Here is a 27,949-nt window from a genome sequence, read left to right as displayed (position 1 = left end):
CAGGGTAGGACAAAAACTCGTGGGTTGTAGCTCAAGGAGGAGCTGTGCTCCATAGACTCCTCATACTGACAGTGTCGGAAGTGCTGGGTCATTGGAAAAAGTGATGATGATAATAGTGCAATTGTCTCTCCGTACATACTCGAGTATAAGTTGACCTGAATATCTGCCGAGGCACTAATTTTACCACAAAAACTGCATTAAAAATGTCCTGGAAAAAACCAGGCTTATACTCAAGTATATACAGTATACCCCAGGGAAGTGACTGACAGTGCTGTACTTCGTTTACATGGGTTTTTGTTTTCCTGCTTATAGCTTGATTTTTCTGTTTTTGTTGCGCGCGTGTGTTGGTGTGTGTGTGTGTGTGTGTGTGTGTGTGTGTGTGTGTGTGTTGTTCAGCGGATGCTTGGCTTATGGCTGCTATTGATGCAGTTGATACTATACGATTATGAATTTATTATGACCACCAAATTTCCTGCTTATTTTTTGGTGTTTTTGCTTTTTGTTGGTATGTGTGTATACTCTGTTTGGTTGATGATTGGCTTATGGCTGCTATTGATGTGAATTTATTATGACCACCAAAGTAACCCTGAGATGTGTAAACCCCATGAAAAATCAGACGGAGTCTGCAGTCTTGCTTAACTCTAGCCCCAATGCAAGAATAGTTAGTTCTGATAACATGGCCCAGCTCGATGCTCACCTTCATGGAAATGATCACTGAAGATAAGGGTGCTACAGAAAGTGTGGTGTAGAAATTAATGGTGCCCAGCTATCAATCGGAATAGTGCCTGGGGTCTTAAAGGCTTGTATTCAAACAAGTAGCCATCTAAGTGAGGAGTCAACTAAGTGCACATGGAAGAAGCACACCAGCTCGTGTGATCCAAAGATGACAATTACAAAATTTGAATATGGTGAAGGGAAAAGTATCAGAGCGAAAAGTATGAAACCCAATTTGTAGAAGACTATGGAGGACAATGGGAGTCCCAAAACCACCTGGCAGAGTGTCTAGTTAGACTGAGCCACTGGCAGTTCCTCAAGGGTCCTGAACAGCCTTACTGTCAGGCAGACACCACTGTAATCTGGAATATGCTGAATTCAACTCTATTCTTGGCCAGACCACTTCCCTATAGACCCAACCTGAATTGGTGCTGAATGCAAGTATCTCTTACTTGTTCCAAACCAGAAATTTCTTCCCTGGCTTTCGGAATGTTGATGAGAGTGTTTTCTTTCTCACTCATTATTTGTATTTTGGTCTTTATATTATTATTATTTTATCCTTACCAACTATTTTGATTTTGGTTTTTATTGTTTATGTTGGGTTCCCCAGTTTGTGGTACACATTGGATCTTGGGTGGATATACAGTGGTAATGTATGTTACAAGGGTTGACGGGATGCTGGGGTGGTACGTGGGTGACAGGGAGGAAAAGGGTATTTCAGGAGTCAAAAATAAAGGCGGGGGAGCACTAGAACTGACTGTGATTGCACAACTCATTTTAAAGGTGATTTAACCATGAAGGGGGCGGAGTCTAAAATCAGAGTAATGATGGTACAATTCTCTTTGATGTGACTGAACGACTGAACTAGGGAATTGTACGACATGTACATTATGTGCCAATCAAACTATTGGGGGGAAAAAGAATTATTAAGATACAATAGAATCAGATCTTTAATCTTTTATAGCTAAAAACTAGCAACCTGCTTCTAAAAGATTATGACCTGGAAACCATGGAAATGGTAGCTCCCCTTCTGCATATATGGGGTCAACCATGAGTTGGAATCAACTAGAAGGCAACTAATAAAATCCTCTGTCTGAATCCTCTGGTTCTTCCTCAATACTCCTCACCCAACATGCTTGCACCTCAGGAGTGAAAACGTAACGTAAGTTCTTGGTCTCTACAAACCACCAATACAAGAACATGGTACTTGAATGGGTCCTATATCTCCCATGAACTCATAGCTGAACACATAATAAACTATGCCACACTCGGCCATGACCCATAGAATGTCTCAGCCGTGGAGCACAATCCCAGGAAAAAAATCTGTCTCTATAAACAAATGTGCCCGCTTTCTTTCCACAGACAATGGACATGTGTAATTCAATCTGACACAGAAAATGGAACATTTCCCATAAGCCTGAGCAGTCAGAAAACAAATCCAAACCCAGTGCACAAGTTAACTAGCTCCTCTCAAGAACCTGGTACCTTCTACTCTGTGTTCTTCTTAAATAGTTTATTATATTTATCCTTAGTTGCCTTGTTTGATATAATTTTGAATTCTATCAGTAGCTTTAAACCTCAGAAAGTATCTAGGGTGTACATGCAAGACACGTATGTAATTTTTCTCTTACATTTTTCTACCTTTTGCCTCTTCCTCTTACACATTTTCTGGCATCTGCATTAACTGACCACAAGATCTTAAGGGACTCTGGTACAAGAAGGTGGCTGTAGTGCAGACCAACCATTGGCAGCCTTGAGTCCCCAGCAATCACAGGGAGCCCAGGGGGGAGGCAGAGGGCAGACGAGCTGCACACCGTGGTCCAGTCTCTCACCTTTGCAGTAGTCAGCAGGGTCCTCTTGCTCTTCATCGTCTGACCCCAGGATCTCCTCCTCGGGCTCTGGGGGCGTGGGGTCTGGCAGAGGTGGTGGCGGTGGCGGCGGCGGCGGCGGTGGAACTAAGGGAGCTTTCTGCTGAGGCTCTGGCCTGAAACAGTGCAGTGAAAACTCCAATTAGATGTCAACCTTAAATGATTATGGACACACTTGAGAGTTTCTGGATATGGGAGAAAATAAAACTTGTCACACTTTACATTTCCCCCATTTCCCAGGGAATATATTTGTGGACAACTTTTCGCTCAGAGTTTCAGCACTTAAGTCTTGCCAATGTTATAAAATGTGAGAGAAAAGAAGGGCAGGCTCATGATGTACAGCCTTACTATTTTGAAAATATCCCACAAAACTTGCAAAAGGCAGCCCTCAAATTATAAAGGTCAACAAACAGACCTGGAGCTATTTATAGGCTTTCCTTTTGTTTGTCTTTGGTTTTGCTGTTGTTTGCTTTTGTTGTTTTGTTCTCTCTTGTTTGTGTGCTTATTGTTGTCTCTGCATTTCTATCTACATAATAAAGGTGGGATAAACAATCCAGAGGAGAAAACAACAGGACCAAAGGTTGGAGGGTGGGCAGGAGAAGGGGAGGCAGAGGAAAAGGAAGGAGGTGTCAACAAACCAGGGATAAGGGAACAAGTGATCTGAAATCAATGGTGAGGAGGGTGGGGGTGGGGGTGGGTCTTGATCAAGGGCAATGTAGCCCAGAGGAATTACTGAAACCCTAATAAAGGCTGAACATGATAGTGGGACAAGAGAGGAAAGTAAAAGGAAAGAACTAAGAGGCAAAGGACATTTATAGTGGTCTAAATACAGGCATGTACATATGTAAATATATTTATATATAATGATAGGGAAATAGAGCTATGTACATACATTTATATGTTAAGTATCAAGGCAGAAGACAGACATTGGGTCTCAACTCAAGCACTCCCTCAACACAAAAACACTTTGTTCTAATAACCTGGCATTCTGTGATACTCACCTTCCCAACACAATTGCTGAAGACAAAATGGGTGTATAAGCAAATGCGAAAAAAGCTAATGGTGCCTGGCTATCAAAAGATATAGCATCTGAGGTCTTAAAGGCTTGAAGATTAAACAAGCGGCCATCCAGCTGAGAAGCAACAAAGCCCACATGGAAGATGCACACAGAACAAAATATCATATCAATATTATCGAGGGGGAGTGCGGAGTGGAGACCCAAAGGCCATCTGTAGACCATTGGACAACCCCTTACAGAGGAGTTGCAAGGAAGAGATGAGCCAGTCAGGATGCAGTATAGAACCAATGAAACATACAACTTTCCTCTAGTTCTTTAATGATTCTCCCCCCACCGACCCCAAATATCATGATCCCAGTTTTACCTTACATATCTGGCTAGACCAGAGCATGTACACTGGTACAGATAAGCGCTGAAAACACAGGGAATCCAGGACAGATAAACCCCTCAGGACCAATAATGAGAGTAGTGAGAGTACGGGAAGGTGAAGACAGGGGTGGAAAAGGGGAACTGATCACAATGATCTGCATATAACCCTACATCTAACTACAGACAACAGAAAAGTCCGTGAAGGGAGAAAGTGGTCAGTGTAAGACATGAGAAAAAAATAGTAATTTTAAAATTATCAAGGGTTAATGAAGGGGCGGGATGGTGGGGTGTGGTGGTGGAGAGAAGAGCTGATACCAAGGGTTCAAGTAGAAAGAAATGTTTTGAAAATGATAATGGCAACATTTCTACAAATGTGCTTGACACGGATGGATGGATGGATTGTGGTAAGATCTGTAAGAGTCTATCACAAAGGTGACACTGCCAAAAACAGAAGCAAAAAGCACCTTTTATCTAGCATAGGTTCCAAAACTTACTTTACCTAGGGTCCTTTTTTTTTGGGGGGGGGGCGGTGCTGTTTTTTACTTAGCACCCCCTGGCAATTAAAAACTTTTGTACTATAGTCCATAATTCAAGCTGAAGTGTAGGTATCTATTTTTGCAGTCCCCACCTCCCCCACTGCTCCACCACACACATAACCATCCTCACGGGAAATGCTGCATATAAGGGTCACTATGAGTTTGGAAGTGACTCGATGGCAGTGATTAATAAGGTGATTTGGTAGGTGATGTAGTTGCCCTCCATTTTGTGGTCTGGGGTGGCCATCATCCACCATTTCCACAAAATAACCTGGGCTTTGAAATCTAGCCTTACCATTGAGTGGGGACTGGGTATGGGAGGATATGCAATTAGAAAAATAAAAGCGTTTAATGGCATAAAACTCATCATGCATACTTCACATATCTAAAACACCTCACAACTAGTAAATTTGCTTAAAGCATTTGTAGTAGGGTTCTATAAAATCAACAGTTCACCTATAGTAAGACTTAATTCTAGTTCTTACCAGAGCCCAGTGGTTTTGAACTTAAGAACCTAAGAAGTTTAAACCTTAATATTTTTACCTAACACGTGAGACATCTCTGTCCTGTAGAGGCTCTGACAGAGGCTCACCCCTGCCCTCCTGGACCTGCTCACAGTGGTTTGGGTGAAGGGTAGGAAGGGATCTGATGTTGATGGGCAAGGGCAAGGGGATTTAGTGATGTCAGTGTTCCCACGGGCAACTTCAGTTGGGTGAGGGCAGGGTCTCTAGTTTGGGGAACTAAGTGGGCCTACCTGGGATCCATGCCACCTTCCTAATAGCACCTGGGATTCCTTTTGGGGCACTGCTCCCGTCTCCATTATAGAATGCAGATCCTATCCCTCGTCACCCCGGTACAGCCTGGGGCCCTGGAACCCTGGAACCCTGAGAAGGTTAAATATCACTGGAGTGCACACTCATCATGACTTTCTTCAGAGACAGGCCCAGGTGAACCATGACTCTTCTCTATGTCACACTTCTACATTTCTGTCAACTCCGAGAGCCCTTCTACTGCTTTCCAATATATCACCACACAGCTCCTTTGTGCGTCTTGCCATTAAAAATCCAAACTGCCACTCTGAAAGAAAGGGGCAAGGGTTAGAGACTGCAGAAAATACCAGAGGTCCGGAGGAAGGGATGGTGATCACACACAGCAGGTGCATTAGGGCAAATGCTAGCAATTAGGACTGCCTTTGGCAGGACAACTAAAGAATGTTTGAAAGCTGGAAATGACTTTGATTGGTTTCTACTTGGCAGAATTTATGAAGACTCAAAGCTACAGCTTCCCTGGGTGAAAGACATTAGAAGCGTGGTGGTGATAAAATTCTGAGTAACCTTTTCTCATGGTGGAAGACTGAAGGGAATAATCGCAACCAAACACCCACATCATTTCCCAAATACATCCAAAAATTCTGACAGACCTTATGGTACTGCAGTAATCATTTCTAGCTTTCTGGCAGCAATACAAATGCTTTTTTTTTTTTAAACAGACTTGTCCTTAGTGAAAGCAGAATGAGCCCAGACCAAAGGGCTAGAAATTACTGAAGAAGGGGAGGAAGGTGTCGAAGGGATCTGGTATCAGGCATCAAAGAACAAAAAACCGTATCATTGAGAATGAGGGACAGTGTGAAGTGAGGACCCAAAGCCCATCTGTAGACAACTGGACATCCCCTTACAGAAGGGTCTCGGCTAATAGACGAGCCAGTCAGAGCGCAGTGTATCAATGATGAAACATACAGCTCTCCTCTGGTTCTTAAATGCTTCCTCCCCCCACTATCATGATCCCAATTGTACCTTACAAATTCAGCTAGATCAGAGGATGTACAGTGGTACAGATGTGAGCTGGAAACACAGGGGATACAGGGCAGATGAACCCCTTAAGACCAGTGGTGTGAGTGGAGGGAAGGTTGGGTAGAAAGGATGTCACAGCACCATCCTAGCAATTATTCTGACAATTAAAATCTTTGTACTACAATATAGCCCATAGCCCAGTATACAAAGCATAGCTATCTGATTGTGCAGCCCACCCGATCTTTTCAGTGCCTCCTTAGGGGGCAGTATCACACACTGGGAAATAATGCACTAGAGGCTATATAGGAAACTCTACGTACTTTGAACTCTTTGTTGGGAGTTAGGTGAAGGTTTACAGAACAGATCAGTTCTACACCCAAAAATTCATACATATTTTATTTCATCTACTACAATCCCCTCAATGTATATTACCACTTACCTCACTTTTCCTCCCTGTTTCCTGTTTCTATCCTTCTTCTATCTTACTCTCTATACTTTGTCTTTTGGTAGAATGCTGCCCTTTGATCTTAGATGGTAGCTTATTCTACCCTGTGAGGGGTGAGTTTAGTTCCAGACCTGAAGGGTACCCAAGGGCCACAGTCTTGGGGATTCCACCAGTCTCTATGCAACCACTTAGCCTAGTCTTTTATGATTTTGAACTTGGGGCCAAATTTTTCTCTCCACTCTATCTTGGACCTTCTAATGCGATCCTTTTTGCAGCATCTACTTCAGCGGTTCTCAACTGCTGTAGGTTGCTTAAGACCATCACAAAACACCTATTTGCAATGGTCTTAGGAACCGAGACACTGCTCCTCCAACCACATCGCAGATACGCCCACATACGAGTACCCGGCATGAAGACTGTTACCCATGCTACACCATGCTTCAAGACAAAATTTCATTTATTTATCATTAGAAATAAATAGTTCACAATATATAATCACATATTGCTTTTGTGATTCATCACTATGCTTTAATTATGTTCAATTTGTAACAATGAAAATAAATCCTGCATATCAGATATTTACGTGACGATTCATAGCAGTAGCAAAATTCATATAGTTATGAAGTAGCAATGAAAATTTCATGGTTGGGGGTCACCACGACACGAGGAACTGTATGAAAGGCCATGGACCACTCTCTAGTTCTGGCTCCAGGTTGTAGAGACTGAGATCTGTGTGACGCACTAGCCCATTGGACCGTCTCCCTCTGTCTTCTGACGTTTAACATTCTTCCTTCTTCCCAACAGGGGGAAACCAAGAGTTGAGGAATTCTGTGCTTTTGCTGAAGTTTTCTCTAAACCTTAAACTCCTCTAACATAATGTTTTGTTTTGTTTTTAAGTTACTGAAAAATGGAGGTACTATTTCTTGCCAATGCCTCCATCTACATCTGTAAATTTTTGAAAGTGTTTTCTACCAATCTCTTCTTTTCTGTGCTCGTTGATTTACATTACAACAAATAGCAACTTTGGCCATCCTCAAGGGACTTAAAATCATGCTCATTTCAACAAAAAGAAGTCTTAAGGAACAAGATCAGGGCTGGGGAGTGGATGGGATGTTGCTTCCCAATGACATTTTTATAGAACTACAATCTTCGTCGCTTAGGTCCATTGTGACAATGGGAATAATCTCCTCAGTGCAGCTTTCCTGGCTGCCTTCTCACTGTGCACTTACCATTTCCTTAAAGCTTCATAATTAACCCCTGTAGCGGTTTTGTCTTTTTTTTGGGGGGTGGGTTGGGTTGGGAATCTATCAAGATTACTCCCTTTGGAATCTCAGAAAACAATCTCCATAACCTTCCTAGCTGAACTCCCCATCTTAAACTTAACTCGCCTAGTCGACCTCCCCAAAAACTATTCTTTTGTTTGAACCTTACTCTCTAGATCATCAATTACCATTCTTTCAATAAAATTCTCTTTGTTAGCTTCCATCTTGCCGGAAAGGCTGATGGAGCTCTGAGCTAGTTGACCTCTGTACAATGCCTTTGGCACCACTGAAATAAAAGCTTGTAGAGGTCAAGTTGTTTGCTTAAAATTGAAAATGCAGAACCGCACAAGATCCTAACTACAGAAGCCACCACATCAATGGTCGTCTTACAGTCTTTTTCAACTAGTTCATAGATGTCAGTTGTGGAGTCTTCATTTGTCAAGGCTGATGGTCTTCCCTCTCTTGGGAAGTCTTCCTGACAATCCTACAAGTGCTTGATCCACCTACAAAAACTGCTATTTCATTACGTGGGGCAGTGTTCTCATAAACTTGTTGCAAAGCTCTAATGATTTGGGAAAGTGTCCATTTGAGTTCTGTTAAAAACTTGATTATTTCCTTGACCTCAAAATCACTTTTTCTATGGCACACCCCCACACACAAAAAGATGCAACCGCCCCCTTAAGGTGCCCTAACTGAACTACAGCAACTATTACTGGGAAGAACTTGCCTGCAGCCACCCACTGATCTAACAGGTGTTCAAACATGTTCTGTTTAGAATGAATGTGTACCGGTATGAACTAGAACCATTTTCACTTACCCTCATATAACTTAGGTGCCAAATGAGATTTTTTTCAAAGGTTTTCAATGTTGGATTGCTGATGTTCTAATACATATAACAGCACTACATTCTTCGAGTGCCACTGCAGTGGTACTTTTAGCCAAAGTCTCTACCTCCCACCAAACAACCTTCTCCTGTTTGGATCTGTAAGAAGGTGAGGGAGATATTTATAGAATTAACGTGTGAGTAATTGTAGGCCAGGATACTCTGCAATGCCACTTCTGCTAAATGAGGGGGAAACCCACCCCTCCAAAAACAGGAATTTTTTTTCAAAGCTGTGTTGTTTTTTTAACAAAACAACCTTATCACGTCAATGTACTCTCCATTACAATTAATATAATTGTAAAATCTGCAATTCTTTTCCTGGAAACTCAGATGTTTGTTGGCTGACAGCACCTCCCTCATTTTTTCTTCGCCTATTCAAGGTCATCAAATCACTGTCCTTTTACATCCCTCTTCATTCAGGGAAACAAAAAGAAGTCCCATGGAGTGAGGTCAGGTAAGTAAGGTGTGTGGGGCAAGAGAGACATGCTGATTTTCCCCCCACCCCCACCAAAACAGCCGCATTGAGATGGCTGCATGAGCAGGTATATTGTCATGGTAGCAAAAACAGTCCCCCATCTGCCACAAATCAGGCCTTCTTTTGTGGCAAACAGTTATGCAATCTTTTCAGGATCTCTAAACAGAAAGCTTGAGTAACAGTCTGACCTGGTGGAACAAACTCCAAATGCAATATGAGTTGACATTTTTGTCTGTTTGGGAAGTTGATGGACATCCTGAATGTGGTTTGCCATCAATCAACATTTCACCTTTTTTGAAATGAGAAAACCACTTGTACAACTTGAGTTTTTCCCATAGTGATGTCCTTGTAAGCTGTGTTCAACATCACAATCGCTTCTGTGGTATTTTTCCCAAACAGCAAATAAAATTTCCCAGCCGAATGCTGTTTTCTTACATAGTCCATCACAAAAAAAAGAGGTTCGAGCAAAACTGCTTTCACACAAAAAATTCAGTGACCAGACTCAGAACGAGTTGCTGGATGCTTGCCTAGTGAATGGGAAAATGCGTACTACAAAAGCTCTGCCCAGTGAACCCTTTTTCTTTTTTGGGGTGGGTGGGGGGATAATCCCCTCATATATAAAATGAGTCTTCTGAGAAGCAGGAAGGATATTACCAGCAAGAGCAAGGAGTCTCCTGGAGATGAGGATCCCTGCACTGAACCTCCTGAATCCAAATGGCAGGTATACTACCAGAGGAGCAGCAGCAGAACCAGGAGCCAAGAGCACAGAACAGAGTGCTAGACTTTCCAACCCAGGGAGCAAATAAATAGTGCTTTTGTGCAGGAGGCTGGCTTGTGGAGTGGAGTGATCTTAAGGCACTTACTTAAGGAGGGTGGACTTGGCTGACCCATGGAAACAGAACTAAGTGCCTTTGGGCTGAAGCTTAAAGGAGAGTAGTATGCCCTTTTGGGCACTTATTAGAAGACCTAACAGAACTGTATAACATGTTCTGATAAACAACTCAACCCTGAGCATTTCTCACTGGCATTATTACAATTTGCTAACTTCCTTAATAAACCCTTTAATCATGAATTTTTTGAGTTCGGGGTAGCCACTGATGGCTATCAGAACCCAAAGAAGTAAAACAGAGAACAGTAATAAAGACCTTACAGCCACTAGTAACATTAATATCTTATAAACCAGCTGTAGGATCTGGTTTAAAAAAAATGCTTTTACTAGTGAAGTGAATAAAAAATGAGGGGAAACCCCCCCAAAACTAGAGCATTCAAAGATGTATGAAAATTGGCATCTACTTCCTATTCCCAGGAAGCATGCCGGGAATCCCTCCCTGAGGAATGTACAATGGGTCTACCAGTTGCCATCAAGTTGATTCTGACTCATGATAACCTCGTTTGTATCAGGGTAGACCTATGTCCCATAGAATTTTCAACGTATGATTTTTCAGGAAGAGTTCATCTTTTCTCTAATTATCGTCTAGGAAACGGTGAAGCATGTAATCAATTCCTCAGGGTGGTCTTCTGAAAGGGTACGTGGCAGAGACCTGGGCCAGAAACGAGCGCACTCTGAAGTCAACCTATGAGCTAAGCTTGACCAGACTGCCCAGCTGCAGGCAGAGAGTAGCGGGGTAGCGGGAAGTCCAAAGCCCAGGAAACAGTGGGACCAAAGCACAAAGGCCTAAAGTAGCCTAGAAAGGTTGATACCAGACAAGAGGTTAGGCGGTGGTCAGGTCACAGCTGAATAATCCAGAACGCCAACGAGTTTGAGCTCTGGCCCTCAGGCCATGAGCAGTCAGTCACTGAAACACAATTTGAGAACCAAAGATTTGTTTTCTGCAGAGAACATTATGCAATCAAAGTACGGAATGGATGTTGTTACGAGGTACTATTGTCCAGCCACACACACAACAGAACACTGTCTGCTCCTGTGCCATCCCTACAAGAACAGCTGTGCGTGAGTTCATTTTGTTGGAGCCACTGTGCCAATCCATCTCACTGAGAATCTCCTTCTGTGTCTTTGGCCCTCTACTTTACACCGAGTAACATGCTTCGTTACTGGTTCCGCCGGGTAGCAAACCCCATCTGTGAGACAACCAAAGGTAATCTCACCATCCCCACTTGTAAGGAGCATTCCGACTGTACTTCTTGCAACACAGGTGTGTTCTTCTGGCAGTCTATGACATATCCAAAATTCTTCACCAACACCACAATTCAAAGGCATCGGTTGTTCTTTCTCTACCTTATTCATTGTCCAGCTTTTGCATGAGTAAGGGACTAAAAATACTGTGGCTTGGGCCAGATGCACCTTAACCTTTAAAGTGATTATCTTTGCTTTTAAACATTTCAAAGAGATCGTTTGCAGCATCTTGCTCAATGCAATAAATATACCCTTTGATTTCTTAACTACTGCACCCATGAGCGTTGATTATGGGTCCAAGGAAAATAAAATCCTTGACAAGTCCAATGTTTACACTATTTATCATGATACTGCTTATTGGTCCAGTAATAAGGATTTCTGTTTTCTTTATGTTGAGGTCTAACTTTACTAATTGACAAAAAAGATATAAGCTGAAAGCAAAGAAATTATTGAAGTCATTTGGGAATTGTTATTCCAGGGATCATATAAATCAAAACCTGAAATTCAGTAATTAATTTGCTCAAGGAAGTGGTATGTCTCCTAAATTTCTGGTAATATAAGAATGCTAAGCCCAGGTGGTGCAGTGGTTAAATGGCTGACTGCGATATTGGAAAAGGTTGGTGGCTTGAACCACAGGGGAAAAATACGGCAATCTTCCTCCATAAGACTTCAGCCTTAGAAACCCTATGAGGTCATTCTACCCTGTCCTACAAGTTTTACTGTGAGTCATGAGTCAGAATCTGATTCAGTGGCAATACATTTGTTTGCTTGCTTTTTGGTTATGAGAACGTTATCTTTCATTTCATCTGGGCAGAGACTAGAGAAGAAAAGAGATGAGAGAAACATAACTTCTGCAGCTCAACTGTGTTTAAGGAACAAGAGGGGCATGTGTAGAAACACAGTATACTGTTTGGTATACAAACACTACAGCTAAACTCGAAAAGTTTGAGCTGCAAGTCAATGCAGTAACAGGAACACGCAGTTGATTGTGGGGGGAGGTCAGATGCGCAGGCATTCCCTCACTGAAGGCAATCAGTTGCCAGACTGCTGTCTCATCCCTCCACAGGGGTGGGCCTGCTCCCTGCCTCTGGGGACAATGGACAGGCTCCTGTAGGAGGGGTTTGCACCCTATTGATAATGTTCCTATGGAGACCCAGAGACCACCCCCTAGACCACCCTCTCATTGCTGTGTAACCTATAGTGCAGCCCCTTCCTGTAAGTATGTCTTTACCTGTAATTAGTGGGCTGGATTGCCCCCAAAAGGTATATAGGTGTGAGTCAGCAGAACTTCTCTCTCTGACTCTGAGCTCCTTGCTGCTCACTCCCTGGTCACTCCCCTCTCCCTTGTTCCCTTTCCCTCCTTCCCTTCCCCCTCTCTCCAAGCTGGGCTGAGGTGAGCGATGGTATCATGTAATGTGTCTGACTGTATTATTGTAATATCTCTCATGCTCTCGATGACTTTAATATAATGCTTATATATCTCAACCGTACAATTGTGCATTACTGAACCCAGAAGTAGTATTACTGAACTCGTAGGAGTAGCAGCGGGTGGGGGCTGGCTCCCTTGCACCTCACCTTCCATCAGCGTCAATTATTTATTTTTTAATTTAATACTACAGTTGATAGCACCATTCTTCCAAGCAAAACAAAGTACCAAGGAGAGAGCCAGGAATGTAGAGCCTGGTTCAGTGTCAATTATCTAGAGTCAGCCAGGCCACCCACAAACAGAGTCCACACTGCCTGGCTCATAATCCAGTCAATGATCCATATCATAATCACCAAACTACGTGCTTAAGTTTCAAATTCAGGTGGTTGAAAAACAAAGGTGTATTAAAAACTCATGCAAGTTCTATTTTGAGTTGGATGCCACACACAACAAGAGGTCATTAGGCTTCTCGATCTAAAGGCTCCGCAGGCATTCTGAAGTGCTGGGTCCAGCTGCCTATTGAGACCTACCCCTCCACAAGAGAAAGACATGGCCACAAACGTACAGGTCACAAAACGTACAGGCTTGGAAATCCCAGGGCAGCTCTACTCTGTCCTCAGGGTTGCTATGACTTGGAATCAAAACATGTGTTTGTGGGGGGATTTTTTGTTTTTGTACACTGAGGAAACTTGCTGTAACCACTAAAGATTGCCTCATGCAACTCAGGAAATAACGCAAGCTATACACTTTGGTCAAAGCTTCTGCAAACCTACATACACTTTCATCTACAAGCTGCTACAAAAAAGACAATAAAGTGAATCATCAAAATTCAGGGGCTTTCTGCAGTAGGCTAGAACAGGCAGGACTAAATAAAATCATTGACAGCCTGTGCTGCACAACACAGTAGCCCTGGGTCAAATAATTTGAACTGAATAAGATGTAAAACTCAAGATTTTAGTCACTCTAGGTCCATTTAAAATAATCAATTGCAAAAAAAAAAATCAATTGCTATATTGGCTGCATTATTGGAAAGTGCAGCTATAGAACATTTCCATCATTACAGAAAGTTCTATTGGACAATACTGTTTTAAGCAATTTTTTGGCAACATCAACCTCTTCTAGCCTATCATTATTTTTAGTAAGTTCTCAAACTAACAACAACAACAAAAAAACATTTGGAACACTTTTATATACAGCTCTCTATTTGAAGTTAAAAATAAGCAGTAAAGTCATAAATGGGGTATATGCATTTTAAACTTGACAGATGATTCCAAATTATATAAGCAGCCTTTGGCTCCGCACATCTCCTTATTGGAATCCATCCTAGAAAGACCCACATACTGTGTAAGGTCTGTAAATAGCAATAGTAAACCCTAAATGCCCATCAAAAGGAAACTTCTCTAAAAATTATGCCACAAATAATAAGCCGCATTATTTTAAAATTCAAATTATAATCATATCAATAAGAATAACATAGTAGCATAAAATTACTAAAAGTTTGAAGGTCCACACCAAAATCTGTACACAAATATTCATTTTACTACTGCTCCTAATAGTCAAAAAGTGGAAGTCCATTAGCTGATGAATAAATAAGATGTGTATATTCATGCAATGGAAAATTATTCAACTATAAAAAGAATGAAGTTGTAAGACATGTCATAACATGGATAGGCCTTAAAATATGTTAAGTTACAGAAGGTCAGCAAAATAGCCACATGCTGTGTGATTCCAGAATAGCAAATCTACACAGAGACCAGTGGGAGCTCCCTAGGACTAAAAGAGACAAGGGAATGGAGGTTACGACTGAAGTGGTCCGGACTTTCTTTCTGGCTTAATGACAAGGTTCTAAAATTATGAAGCCGGTGAGGGGTGTACAGCTCTGAGCACACTGAAAGAACCACCCAGATGAACACTTTAAATGAGCAAACCGAAAGGTAAGTAAAGTATGTCTTTGTACAAATTGTTACAAGAGTCAGACAAGCTCTATGTACTTCAATGGTGGATCATTATTTATGTGGCTTGTATACTTTGGTTACACACACACAAGCATGAACCTCATGTTCATAGCGTGTCTTTGGATAATGTGGCAAGAATTTAACAAAAGCTCTCAGGAAACCATTCTGGTGATCCAAGGCAGGAGTTAACTTTTCATTCCTTCTACTGCACCTTCCCCTCCCCGTGCTTTCTCAATTAAGTACACTGAAATAAAGTTGGCATTTATTTTTCAGAAAAGGTGAAATGAAAGAAAATGCCCATCATGGGAGAAGAGCAACTTCCATCTTGCATGCTATCCATCCTGTTCCTCCTTCTCTCTCCCCACCGTGTCTAGGTGGACTTCCCTAAGGAACAAAACGGAATCTGTGCAGGTTTTGAGCAAGCTTACTCAAGGGCTGGAGTGTCTGGATAAAAGTCAAAAAAGTCCCAAGTGCTGGGCAGCGTTCTGGTGGACAGCTCCAGGATGGCTTTAATGACTTGTCCCATGAGAACTTGAGTCATTGAAGATGTTCTGGGCTTCGAACGAAAGCTGCAGTCTTCCAAGCAACAAAGCCCACATGGAAGAACATATCAGCCTGTGTGATCACGAGGTGTCGAAGGGATCACTGAAGACAAATGGGTGCATAAGCAAATGTGGCGAAGAAAGCTGATGGTGCCCGGCTATAGTGTCTGGGGTCTTAATGGCTTGAAGGTAAACAAGCGGCCATCAAGCTCAGAAGCAACAAAGCCCACATGGAAGAAGCACACCAGCCTGTGTGATCACGAGGTGTCGAAGGGATCAGGTACAAGGCATCATCAGAACAAAACATCTTACCATAGTGAATGATGGGGGGAGTGTGGAGTGGAGACCCAAAACAAAGCCCATTAGCAGGCCACTGGAGACCCCCTTGCAGAGGGGTCTCGGGGAGGAGACGAGCCAGTCAGGGGGCGATGTAGCAACGATGAAAAATATAACTTTTCTCTAGTTCCTAAATGTTTCTTCCCCACTCCCACTATCATGATATGAATTCGACCTTGCAAGTCTGGCTAGACCAGAGGATGTACACTGGTACAGACAGGAACTGGAGATACAGGGAATCCAGGGTGGATGATCCCTACAGGACCAGTGGTGTGAGTGGTGATACTGGGAGGGTAGAGGGAGAATGGGTTGGAAAGAGGGAACCGATTACAAGGAACTATATGTGACCTCCTCACTGGGGGACAGACAATAGAGAAGTGGGTGAAGGGAGACGTCGGACAGGGCAAGATATGCCAAAATAACAATTTATAAACTATCAAGGGCTCATGAGGGAAGGGGGAGCGGGGAGGGAGGGGGAAAATGAGGACCTAATGCCGGGGGTTGAAGTGGAGAGGAAATGTTTTGAGAATGATGAGGGCAATGAATGTACAAATGCGCTTTACACAATTGATGTATGTATGGATTGGGATAAGAGTTGTATGAGCCCCTAATAAAATGATTTTAAAAAGAAAAAGAAAGCTGCAGCCTTCTAAGTTGAGTACACAGTTAAGCATTTGACTCCCTGCACTTCAGGGTGGTGGTTCAAACCCACCAGGGGTGTCTCAGAAGTCACACCTGCCGTGTTGCTCCCAAAGGTTCGCCTTGCAAACCTTAGGAAGCAGCTCGACTCTGCCCATGTGGGATCATCATGAACCAGAATCAACTCCCAGGGAAGCCACAGAATGACATGAAAATTAAAGGAGGCCACAAGCAAATAATCCCCTGCCATAGTGACTGTGCACAACAGAGGTTCCCAAACTTATTTGGCCTACTGCCCCTTTTCCTGAAAGAAAACCACTTATGGCGACCTCCCCTGGCAATTAAAACTTTGTACCAGAGTCCATAATCCAGGATAAAGAGATAGGTACCTCCTTTCAGAGCCCCATGGATTCTTCCAGCACAACCCCAGAGACTGAATTCCCTACTTTGGGAAACACTGGCCCACATGAGAAGCAGACAATAAAGTCAAACTTACATCCCCACCCTTCTGGGATGAGGTCACACGATGTGCGTGCCTCCTCAGGGCTCTGGTTAGACCAATGAACATATCCTGATAATCATTCATACATCTGCAAGCACACCTCTGGGCTCTGACTGGAGTTATTCTCATCACTTTCCGCTCATCTGTGACTGCCCAGCTTCCAGGCCCACTTCCTAAGGTATTCCCTGGTAACCTCTCGGTTTCTGAAACCAAGTATCTTAAAATCATAATTAGTTGGCAGATTTTTCAATTGAAGTTTCACTAGAATCTAATTGTTAATTATCACATAGACTATCTACAACACAACATGACAAAGGGAGTTGTATTCCTGTTATAATCCTCTGGAAGAAAAAGCAGTCTAAGTAGCACATGACTCACAGTCAGCACTGCTCGACAAGTGTGACAAGTACAAAGTCCAGTCCAGTCCTCAAAGCACCTTCTGATCAACTAGGTTCCACACGGTAGGCTCTTTGTACAACAAAAGTATCGCTTCCTTAAGAAAAATCCCTGAGGAAGAAGAGTATTTACATTTACTGGTGCAGAGTTCGGTCACCTGGAGATGTGGTTATCATCTGAAACATGTTCTATCCTGTACAACTTTATAATACCATTTGTCCATTCCTTAAACATTAGATAAGCAGCTTTATTTTTTGAGATTGTTCTGTCAACTAGTGCCAATACCAATCTTAGCACAGGAATTGTCATATTGGTCTTCATAGATGTTACTCTCACAGCAGTGGTAATTTTCGGAGCTCACTCAGGGTATTAGCAGCCCATCATAAGAAGGCTCTCCAAGGAAACAAGAGGGACTCTTGAAGCACTAGAGCTGATTCCACTGGGAGAGCCCCTTGCCCCACACCACCACCACCACCATCACCAAATGTGAGACTCCATTAGAATTCCAGGCTCAGGCTTGAGAAAGAAACAGACCTGGTGAAAGCTGGGTCCTGCCAGTAAGGTGAACTCTGGACACAAACGTACTCCCCCCTACTCCTTCATTAGACTTCTGAGGAAAGGGAACTCCCCGCCTAAAAGGGGGCAATCTCTAGCTTGTGAATTTATACCAACTACTCAGGAGCCCTGGTGGTACAGTGGTTATGCGTTAGGGTGCACAAAGATGAGCAGTTCAAAATCACTGGAACCTCCATGGGAGAAAGAGAGTCTTTGTACACCCATAGCAGTCCCACCCTGCCCTCCAGGGTCACATGAGTAGCATCCACTCAATGACATTGAGTAACTTAGTCCTGGAGGAGCTGTAATTACAGGTTGGGCTGCTAACCATAGAGTCAGCAGTTCTAACCACCAGCTAGCTGCTCCTCGGGATAAAGACCAGCCTTTTTACCCAGGTCAAGAGTTAAAGTCTGGGAAACCAACAGGGGCAGTTCTACCCTGTCTTACAGGGTCACTGTGAGTTGGAATAAAATGGATGGCAGTGAGTTTGGGGTGTGTTGAGTAACAAGTCCTATAAGATCAAGAAATTACATAGTTTAAGTGCTTCTGGATTAGTGGTAGCCCCAGTTGCTGGAGGAGACAAATCCTTTAGAGAGAAATAGAGTTTTAGCTGAGATCCTTAGGATTCCCATCAATTAAGACTCAGCAAATATGATTTGACAGTTTTCTTCAAGATCACCATATAAGCAATAAAACAATACTCTAAAATAAAAGCAAGCCAATAGAAATGATAGTAAGTAACATGAGAGTTCAGATAATGGTACTATGGGATGCAGAATAAAAAAAACAAGCAAATGAAAAAGAAAAAAAACAAGTATATGCATGAGATTTTCAGTGGGAGAGAAATTAAAACATGAACAGGGAAAAAAGATATTACAAAATCTTGTTGAACAGATTCATAATAAATATTCCCTAAGATGCACTGGGAAGATGAAGAGATGGAATTAGTGAAGGCTGAGAACTAGAGTGGAGAAGAACAAAGTCTAACCTATCTACTATTTTGGAATCTACTACCCAATGGTTCTTCAAGAAGAGAGAAAATGGGAAAGAGGTAATCCTAGAAGAAATAACAGCTCTGAGTTGTCCAGAATTTCTGATTCAGAAAGCACAGGGAGAAAAATGCAAAGCACAGTCAGAGAAAAAGAACAGAAGACAATTACAGTGCCACTGAACTGCTCCAGTACCAGCAGAATTTAAGCAGCGGTCAACTAATTAAGACCGCCAATAGTAGAGTCCTATCATCAGCATGATGAGCACCAGTAATTGTCAGCTATATACCTAACTGAGGAAAATGAAACAATACATAAGCAAAGTTATTTTCCAATTAGCTAAAACTGAGTTTATAACCCACTGACTTTCTTCCATAGGAAATTCTTTCAAAGAATATATTTCATGAAGTTGGGATATGATCATGAAGAAAGGCGTAAATTGCAAGAAAAAACGCTGATTGGTAACATGCTGGTAAACATGTGTAAATCAAAGCAAACACACCGTTTTTTATCTAACGGTTGGTGGTTTTAAAAAACAAACAAATCAATCTTTTAAAAAAGACCAAGATTAAAAATAATTATTTTGTAAAGCAAACATTTTAAACAGCATGGCACTATTCTAAGTGTTTTACGGTGGCCTGGTGGCACAACATTTGGTGAAGTACTCAGTTAACTGAAGAACTGCTGGCTCTAACCTGCTTCTGCCAAGATTATAGCATAGAAAAACCGAGGAGGGAGTTTGTGCTCTGCCACATGAGGTCACTGAGTGGAAATGGACTCTTTGGCCATAACAACCATAACATCCTAAGTGGTTTACTCAGCTGCATTTAATCCTCACTCAACTTTTAATAATTTACTCCATTTTACAGAAAAAGATAGTAAGATACAGAGGTTGAATAACTTACTTAAAGCTACACAGCTAGAAAATGGAGCATCAGAAACAAAACACGTCAAACAGCAAAACCAGAAGCGGTGGACTATTTCCAGACCCAACATTCTGAAAGGTGGGGCTGAGTACCCTCCGTCATACCAGGCAACCTTGTGGAGAGATTGAGAGATTCACTAGAGATGGAAGCTGTCAAACAGAAGGGACTTCAGAAGCACCATGACTGGGATGAGATGAGTTATGTGCAGTGCTGACAGCTCCTGGAGCACTCAGATTTCCTGCTCACAGAGCACAGAGGAGGAGACCAGGAACCCTGCTTGCTGTAACACCCCAGGAGACGCTGATGCAGGTGGTGCAAGGGGAGCATTGTAAAAAACACATTATATGCATATGTAACTATTATGCTCATTATATATAGACTTTTTCTACTTGGTTTTTATGAGCTTTGAAACAAGAAAAATAGCTTTCATGTACAGTTTGAATACTAGGTATCAAAACAGATCCTTAAGACAAAAAGTATGTCAGTTTCAAGATCTTCAACAAACCAATGTAGAAAGGATAAGCCATTTCTAGATAACAATGGAATGCTACTGCAGCAATACCAAGAAAATGAGTAAAAACCACAGTATGCACTCAGAAAGCACTGTAATGTGAAATAAGCCCATCAAAGAAGACTACACACCGTAAAATTCCATTTAAAGCAGCATTAAATGCTTGGCTAATCAAAAGGTTGGTGCTTATGCACCCACTTTGTCTTCAGAGATTGTGTCAGGACAGGCTGGTGTGCTTCTTCCATGTGGCTTTGTTGTTTCTCAGCTAGATGGCCGCCTGTTTATCTTCAAGCCTTTAAGACCCCAGCCGGGCACCATCAGCTTTCTTCATCACATTTGCTTGTGCACCCATTGTCTTTAGCGATTGTCCCAGGAAGGTGAGCATCTCAGACTGCCTAATTGTTAGAACAAAGTGTTCTTGTGTTGAGGGAGTACTTGCGTAGGGGCCCACTGTCCATCTGTTTCCTTAATACTAAACCTATGAATATGTGTACATAGATCTATTTCCCCCTCATCATATATAAATATATTTACATCTGTATGTACACTGGTACAGATAGGAACTGGAAACAGGGAATCCAGGACAGATGAACCCCTCAGGACCAGTGCTGAGAGTGGCGATACCAGGAGGGTGGAGGGTAGGTGAGGGAGAAAGGGGGAACAGATTACAAGGATCTACATATAACCTCCTCCCCGGGGATCAGACAGTGGAGAAGTGGGTGAAGGGAGACGTTGGACATTGTAAGATATGACAAAATAATAATAATTTATAAATTATCATGGGTTCATGGGGGAGGGGGAAGCAGGGAGGGAGGGGGGAAAACGAGGAGCTGATACCAAGGGCTCAAGTAGAAAGCAAATGTTTTGAGAATGATGATGGCAAAAAAATTTACAAATGTGCTTGACACAGTGGATGTATGTATGGATTGTGATAAGAGTTATATAAGCCCCCAATAAAATGATTTTAAAAAAAAAGGTTTGACAAATGTGCTACAGGTAATGTAGAGTACTTTGAAGACGTTAAGGGTTTTTTTGGTTGTTGTTGTTGTTAAAGCAAAAAAAAAAAAGTAAATACATAGCTTTGAAAAAAATTGTTTTGGGGGGATACCCCCTTGTATGCTCACATAAAAATACATAGCCTCGGAAGAAAATAAAAGGTTGGTGCTTTGAACCTACCCAGGGGCACAATGAAGAAAGGCCCAGCAATCAGTCTCCACAGGTGACAGTCTTGACAACCTGTGTAGCTCAGTCCTATTCTGCATTGCGTGGTGTCACCAGGAGTCAGAATGAACTCTGGCGGCCAGTTTGCTTTGGGTGTGGAACAGGAAAGCAAATCAACGGCTGGTGGCCGGAGGCCAGGAAGGATCTGATTATCAACACCAAATGCTATGCCATCGACTTGATTCCAATTCACAGCAACCTTATAGACCAGGGTAGAACTGGGTTCCCGAAACTAGATGTTTACAGAAGTAGAAAGCCTTATCTAGGGTACTACTGCCCATGACAATTAGCAAGTCAACTTCTGGTGCTCACCAAATGTTACTTCATGATTGTGATGTTGGTGGCCCCCATATATGTATACATTTATTAGCACTGCATACCTAACATCTGTGTATTTTGTCTTATGTAAATTACTAATAAAGCTGACCCCAAAAACCGCTGTTGTCACCAGTGTGGTCTCCCCTGGGAGCTACTTTTAACCTGTTTTGATCACACTATAGTTGCTTAAGCTATCCCCTGTCAAATGAGACCAACACCAACCTCTCGCTGTCAATTAATAATACACAGTAAGCCCTGTCCTGTTGTTCAGAGCTTATGTAAACTGCTCAGAAGGGAAAACAAAAGATTTAGAGTTGAATTCAGAGACTTATCTAAGGTACAATACGTATCAAAACCATTCAGGAACACTGAGGTAGCCACCCAGTGACACAAATAAAGGACAACTTTACATCAATTTATAGCAATAAAGGACAAATTACTCCCTCTGGCATCCACAGAAAACATAGTTCTGCCTCAGTGATACTCAGGGTGTATCTGACAGTTGATATTGCCCTGGACACATCAAATCTACACACTTAAAGGCCAGAGAAGAGTACTGGGTGACCAGTCAGCACACCTCACCAACGCTGATCTCGGAGAACTCGGGCATTGTTACTGTCTCTTCTCCCATGTCACAAATCTTGGGATTCTACCCTTCAACTCCAATTCTGCTGGATCACCCAAATGTAGGGTACCAAAAACCCATGCCACGGGGGTTCTGAGGCTGAAAATATTTACACCAGCATAAAACATCATCTCTCTCTTAAGGAGCAACTAGTGAGCTTGAACTGTCCACCATCAAGTTTAACAATGCAATGCCTAACCCACAGAGCTCCTGGGGGTCCTTGTTAGTAGGCCCCCAAACCAAACTAAACTCACTGCTGTCATTTCAATACCCACTCATAATGACCCTACAGGACAGGGTAAAACTGTGACCTATGGATTTCTGAGACTGTAACTCTTTACAGGAGTAGAAAGCCCAATCTGTCTCCTATATTAGGCCCCTGGGGCAGGAAAAGTAGAAATGGTGATTGAATCCCAAGGTATGCTTGGTGAATTGAATGGAAACTAAAGTAGGTCTTTGAGGGAGAAGGAGGCGTCCCTAGGTCTAGTTAGGGAAAGGGCCACTGAGTTGTGCCTGCGCCCGACAGGGGTGGGGGGCTCAGTAATGACAGTAACTACGGGCGGGTCCAGTTTTGCTGGAGGAAGCAAAGTAATCTTCAGGAGAATGCTGGCAAAAATTCTAGAAAAATTGGGAACAGATTTTTGACAACTTGAATGAAAAATTTGGAGTTTATTTGGTAGGAAACAAAATGCCATTCAAATTTAATTATTTTGGAGATTGTAATGAAGACTGTTAAATAAAAAAAACAAACACCACAGTCTTGAGGGAGGTTTTTCAAAACACAAAAGCTAGAATAAGGAGACTGACTCAGTAGGTCTGGAATGTGGTCAGGGCACATGTCACTAGGAGGCTGCTATACACCCATGGCTAAGAATCTCTGCTGGAACCAGTCATTACCAACACTAGCAGATTATTACTGTCAATGTTTTAGTGTGTGTTTATAATTCAGAGGCAAGCAAGGGAAGTAGATACAAAAAGATGCAGAGAAGAAAGAAGCAGACACACAAAAAAGCAGAGGACCACCATTCCTATACATGTGTGCTTTAAAAGTTGCATGTTAGTGATAGGTTTCAATCATTTAATTAAAAGTAAAGCCATTGTTTAGTTAATTCCATTTGGATATAAATGAGTATGCTGTAATGTATTAAGGCCCCACTCAGAACATAATGCTCAAGGTACATTTGATTGAAACAAGGCTGGCTGATCAAGGCCGTAAAGAGCTCCTATTACTGCTCACCTCCCACACCCCTACTTCAGTGACCCTTTCCCTAGACCCTATGGACACTTTATTCTTCCTCAAAACAAACACACTGCCATCCAGTCGGTGTCCACTGACAGCGATTCTATAGGGCAGGTTTTTAAGGTCCCTTTGAGCTTCCCAGACTGTACCTGTTTAGGGAAGTTAAAAGTCCCCTCTTTCTCCCACACTCCAGAGCAGCTGGTGGTTTTGAACTGCTAACCTTGAGGATTGCAGCTTCAACACATTTGCCTATGAGTGGAATTGCTGTTTTCCACAATAGCTCCTTCATTTTACAGTCTTCCTCAAAATCTACCTTAATTGCCACTCATTTCTCTAAGTATTACTTGGATTCAATCAGCCATTTCCTCTTTTCATGTCCTAGAGGCCTAATGTGGGTTAAAGACAGAGGTTTTCACTCCTGTAAAGAATTAGTCTCTGAAAACGTACAGGAGCAGTTCTACTTTGTGCTACAGGGTCACTGTAAGTCAGCATGGACTTGATGGCAGTATTTTTGGTTTTTATGCACTTTCTTCATAGACTTAAACAACATTTTAATCTCATCAAGTTAGGAAAGAGCACACAGACCTGGGTTGAAGTTGAAGCTCCATCAGTTAAGAGCCATGTGGCTTTAAATGAGCCATGACAGCTTGTGATCTGTCCTTTCTCCCCAACTTTATTCGTCCCCACAGATAAAACAGCCCTCCTAGCCTACTTCGCACCCAGACTAGCACCAAGACTTGCGTGTCAAACTGATTTGCAGAAACATGTGCATTTCTTCTGGAATCTCAAATTAGCACCACCAAAGCCAAAAGCTGATTTTGTTCCAACCACACTTATTTACCAAGGTTAAAATCGTGGAACTTTTTTAAAATTTAATTTTGATTACTCCCTCCTATATCCTCTACATCTGCCCCCAAATCTTCTGTGTTTCCTCCTACAGTGTCTCTCACCTACCCACCCGGCCACTAAACAGTCCACACACTATCCTTCACCACCTGCCTCTGAAGGCACATCTCCCTCTTTAACGCACCTTGGTTTTATCAGAGCCATCCTTCCAAAAGAAAGGCTATCTTTTGATTTAAAAATACATCTTTCCTCAGATTACTGTGAGAACAAAGTAACGCACAACCCAACTGAAACACGAACAAAAGGCTTGAACAGACCCGGCTCCAAGGAAGACATACAGAACAGCAGTAAGCACGAGTAGATGTTCTAGGAATTACCAGTTGCTGTTGAGTACAAGAGTGGACGTGTGCTCCATGTCGTTTGTTATCAATGGCTGACCATTCTAGAGCAGGATGACGAGGCCTTACTACCAAGGTGCCTTTGTGTGGACTCCAAGCACCAACCTTCTGGCCAGCAGGGAGAGCCTCAACCATCTGCCCCACTCAGTGCCTCCCAATTGTAATGAAGAAAATGCAAATCAAAACCACAAAGGCAGAATGGTTGCATAACTTGAAGAATGCAATCAATGTCAATGAAGAGTTACATGTAGGAACAGTTGAATTAGTATGTTTTGCTGTGCAGATTCTCAACAACAATAAAGTTAAAACCTCAGGGGGTAAAAATTAAGAAGCATTGACAAGTTGCTGAGAAACTGGGACCCTTGGACATTGTTGGGACATTGTTTACATTGTTGCAAATGTAAAATGAAGGAGCAATTGTGGAAAACAGCAATTCCACTCATAGGCAAATATCCACAAGAATTGAAATCAGGGGCCTCCAACAGATACCTGTAGATCAGTGCTCACTGCAGTATTATTCAAACAGGTAGAAACAACCCAAATGTCTATAAACTGATGACTGTAAGAACACACTGTGGTAGACGCATCAAGAGCACTGAACTTCTGATGCACACTACAAATGAACCTTCTTCGTGACATAGTAAGTGATACAAAGGGCAATTCTGTAAAATATCTAGAAAAGTCAAAGGTAGAGAAACAAAAAACCTCTTAGTGGTTACAAGGGCTGGCAGAGAGGAAAGTAGGGAGTTATTAAGAAGCTAGAACTTTCTGCTTCAAGGAACTAAACTTTGTAAATACAGATCGGTAATGGTTGCACAACACAGTGCATGTAACTAACGTCATGGGAATGTACACTTAGATGAGATTAACATAACAAATGTTCTATTTTACTACAATAATGAAACAATTAAGTCATTAAAACATGTAAAAGAGCCAAATACTAACTGTGTTGGCGGTGTTATGTTTTCATTCAAAAAGTATGTATGGACTGACTGACCTACAAACAAAGGGACACAACACACTTCCTGATAAGCAAACTCACAATAGTCAGGGGTGTTTACCTGTCACATCCACCCCCAAATAAAACCTACAAATTACTGTCATCAAGTCGATCCCAACCAACAGAACACTGCTTTGTGATCACCTCAAGAATAAATCTGATGCACTGAACACTAACGACACTAATTTAGCTCTTCTTGAACCTAAATAATAATTTAGCTTAACTACTACAGAAAATCTACCTTCAGCATTAAGAGCTGTCTTGAGGGAATCAAAGTAACAGCAGCAGTCAAACAATCAGACAGGACCCTTGGGAGGCAGAGTTTCTGTCAATGGGGAAGAACAAACCCGGGAGGGTCAGAATGGCTGTACAAGTCAAAGAATGTAAACAATATCACTGAGTGAACATGCAGAAATATGTCCTACAATTTTTTTCCTAACCTATTTTATGTATCTGGTACATTGAGCTAGTATTCAAAGTGAACTAAACCTCTTTTTCAAAATTTTCAAATGTTTGTTTGCTAAAACAAAATTCAAAAATTCATTCTGGAAATGTACATGATCTGAAAAGAAAGGGTGTTGTAATACTAAATTCACTCCTTTTTCTTTTCATACGTGTATTGATAAAAATTATATTTACCTAGATGATTGACACCACTCAACAACTGTCCATAAAATGACTTCTTTTTCTGACTCCCCACCCCACCCCCCAGAAGAATTGTGAGGCCCCGCTTCCACGGTCTGTGTTTGTACTGAAAATCAAGATGAAGTGAGCCTTTTGCTCTCCTGTTCCACAAGAGGTTTCTGTCCTCCCTGAGCTCATCTTGTTTTTTCTGACTTTTGAGCTTTTGGATATGTGTGATAGATTTTATTTGAGACTAGCAGCTAGCCTCTCTCCATCTACACTGGGGGATCACTGCTGTTACTGACCTGGGCCCAGGCTACTGAGAACTGCCAACCAGATTTTAGCATCACTTGCCCTGTTAACTTTCCATGTATTTAAAATGTACATTAGAATCCACTAGCTGTTTCCTCCTCCATCTGTGTCCTTGCTGATGAGGTGGCAGGACTCCCCAATAATCAGCCACATTCTCCAGCAGATGTTCACTAAGCCCCCACCATGCCCCAAGTCATGTTGATGACACATGATCTATATTTTCCATCAGGATATTCTGGGGGAATCTGGTGATTTTCTTTTTTAACATTATATAACTAAAGACAGAGACAGAAGTTCAATTTCATTTACAAAGTTTAATAGATTCCACCTAGAAAACTACTCTGACAGGTGGGGTTGTGCTGAGCTAAAATCACTTTAACAGCACCAAATGAGAACAGATAACAAACATTAAGAATAAAGGGGATAATGAAAACCACATTCCATAAAACTATTCATTAAAAGTATATTCTGCTTATTTTTGTAAACTCTCACAACTGAATTTATACTTAATACTTTTTTTCCCCCTCTAATAAATCAAACATACGTCTGTGGTGTAGTTAGGGATATCTACATTTCCGCAATACAAAATAGAAGAAATTATTTTTTTGCTTGCTTTTTAAAAATCATTACTTATATGTTGACAGAGGAGATAAGATTCATAGATTTTTTTTAAAAAAATCAAAGTCACCAGCAACAAAGATTTCCCTAAAAAGAAATCCTTACTTTCTAACTTATATTAAATTGAAACAACGTAGTAATTGATTGAGATGTATCAGGAAAAGAAAGCAGAGATTCCTTTCATAGGCAACCCACAGCAAATCATTTTTCATCTCTAGCTTTCTCCAGCTGCTCCTCAGGATTCAATTAGCCATTTTCACTTTTCCTGTCCTAGGGGCCTTATGCAGGATAAAGACAGGGCTTTCAACTCCCACAAAGATTTACAGTATCAACATATCAGCCTGTGTGATCACAGGTGGTCGAAGGGATCACTGAAGACAAATGGGTACATAAGCAAATGTGGTGAAGAAAGCTGATGGTGCCCGGCTATCAAAAAGTATAGCGTCTGGGGTCTTAAAGGCTTGAAGGTAATCAAG

General features: G+C 41.9%; 1 protein-coding gene across 1 annotated transcript in view; it reads right to left on the bottom strand.

Annotated features, from left to right (window-relative positions):
* The window catches only part of SRPK2 (SRSF protein kinase 2), a 154,600-nt gene that overhangs the window by 75,217 nt on the left and 51,434 nt on the right, over positions 1 to 27,949 (bottom strand). Inside the window, exon 3 of the mRNA XM_045288946.1 lies at positions 2,547 to 2,698. Within this exon, the coding sequence (XP_045144881.1) occupies positions 2,547 to 2,698 (152 nt within the window). The remainder of the gene's footprint in view (positions 1 to 2,546; positions 2,699 to 27,949) is intronic.

The sequence above is a fragment of the Echinops telfairi genome, unplaced genomic scaffold (genome assembly GCF_000313985.2).
Source record: "Echinops telfairi isolate 266 unplaced genomic scaffold, ASM31398v2 ScPeMD7_23;HRSCAF=83, whole genome shotgun sequence".
Taxonomy (NCBI): Eukaryota; Metazoa; Chordata; class Mammalia; order Afrosoricida; family Tenrecidae; genus Echinops; species Echinops telfairi.
Note: the sequence above shows the minus strand (reverse complement) of the source record. Positions and strands in the feature narration are given on the sequence as shown.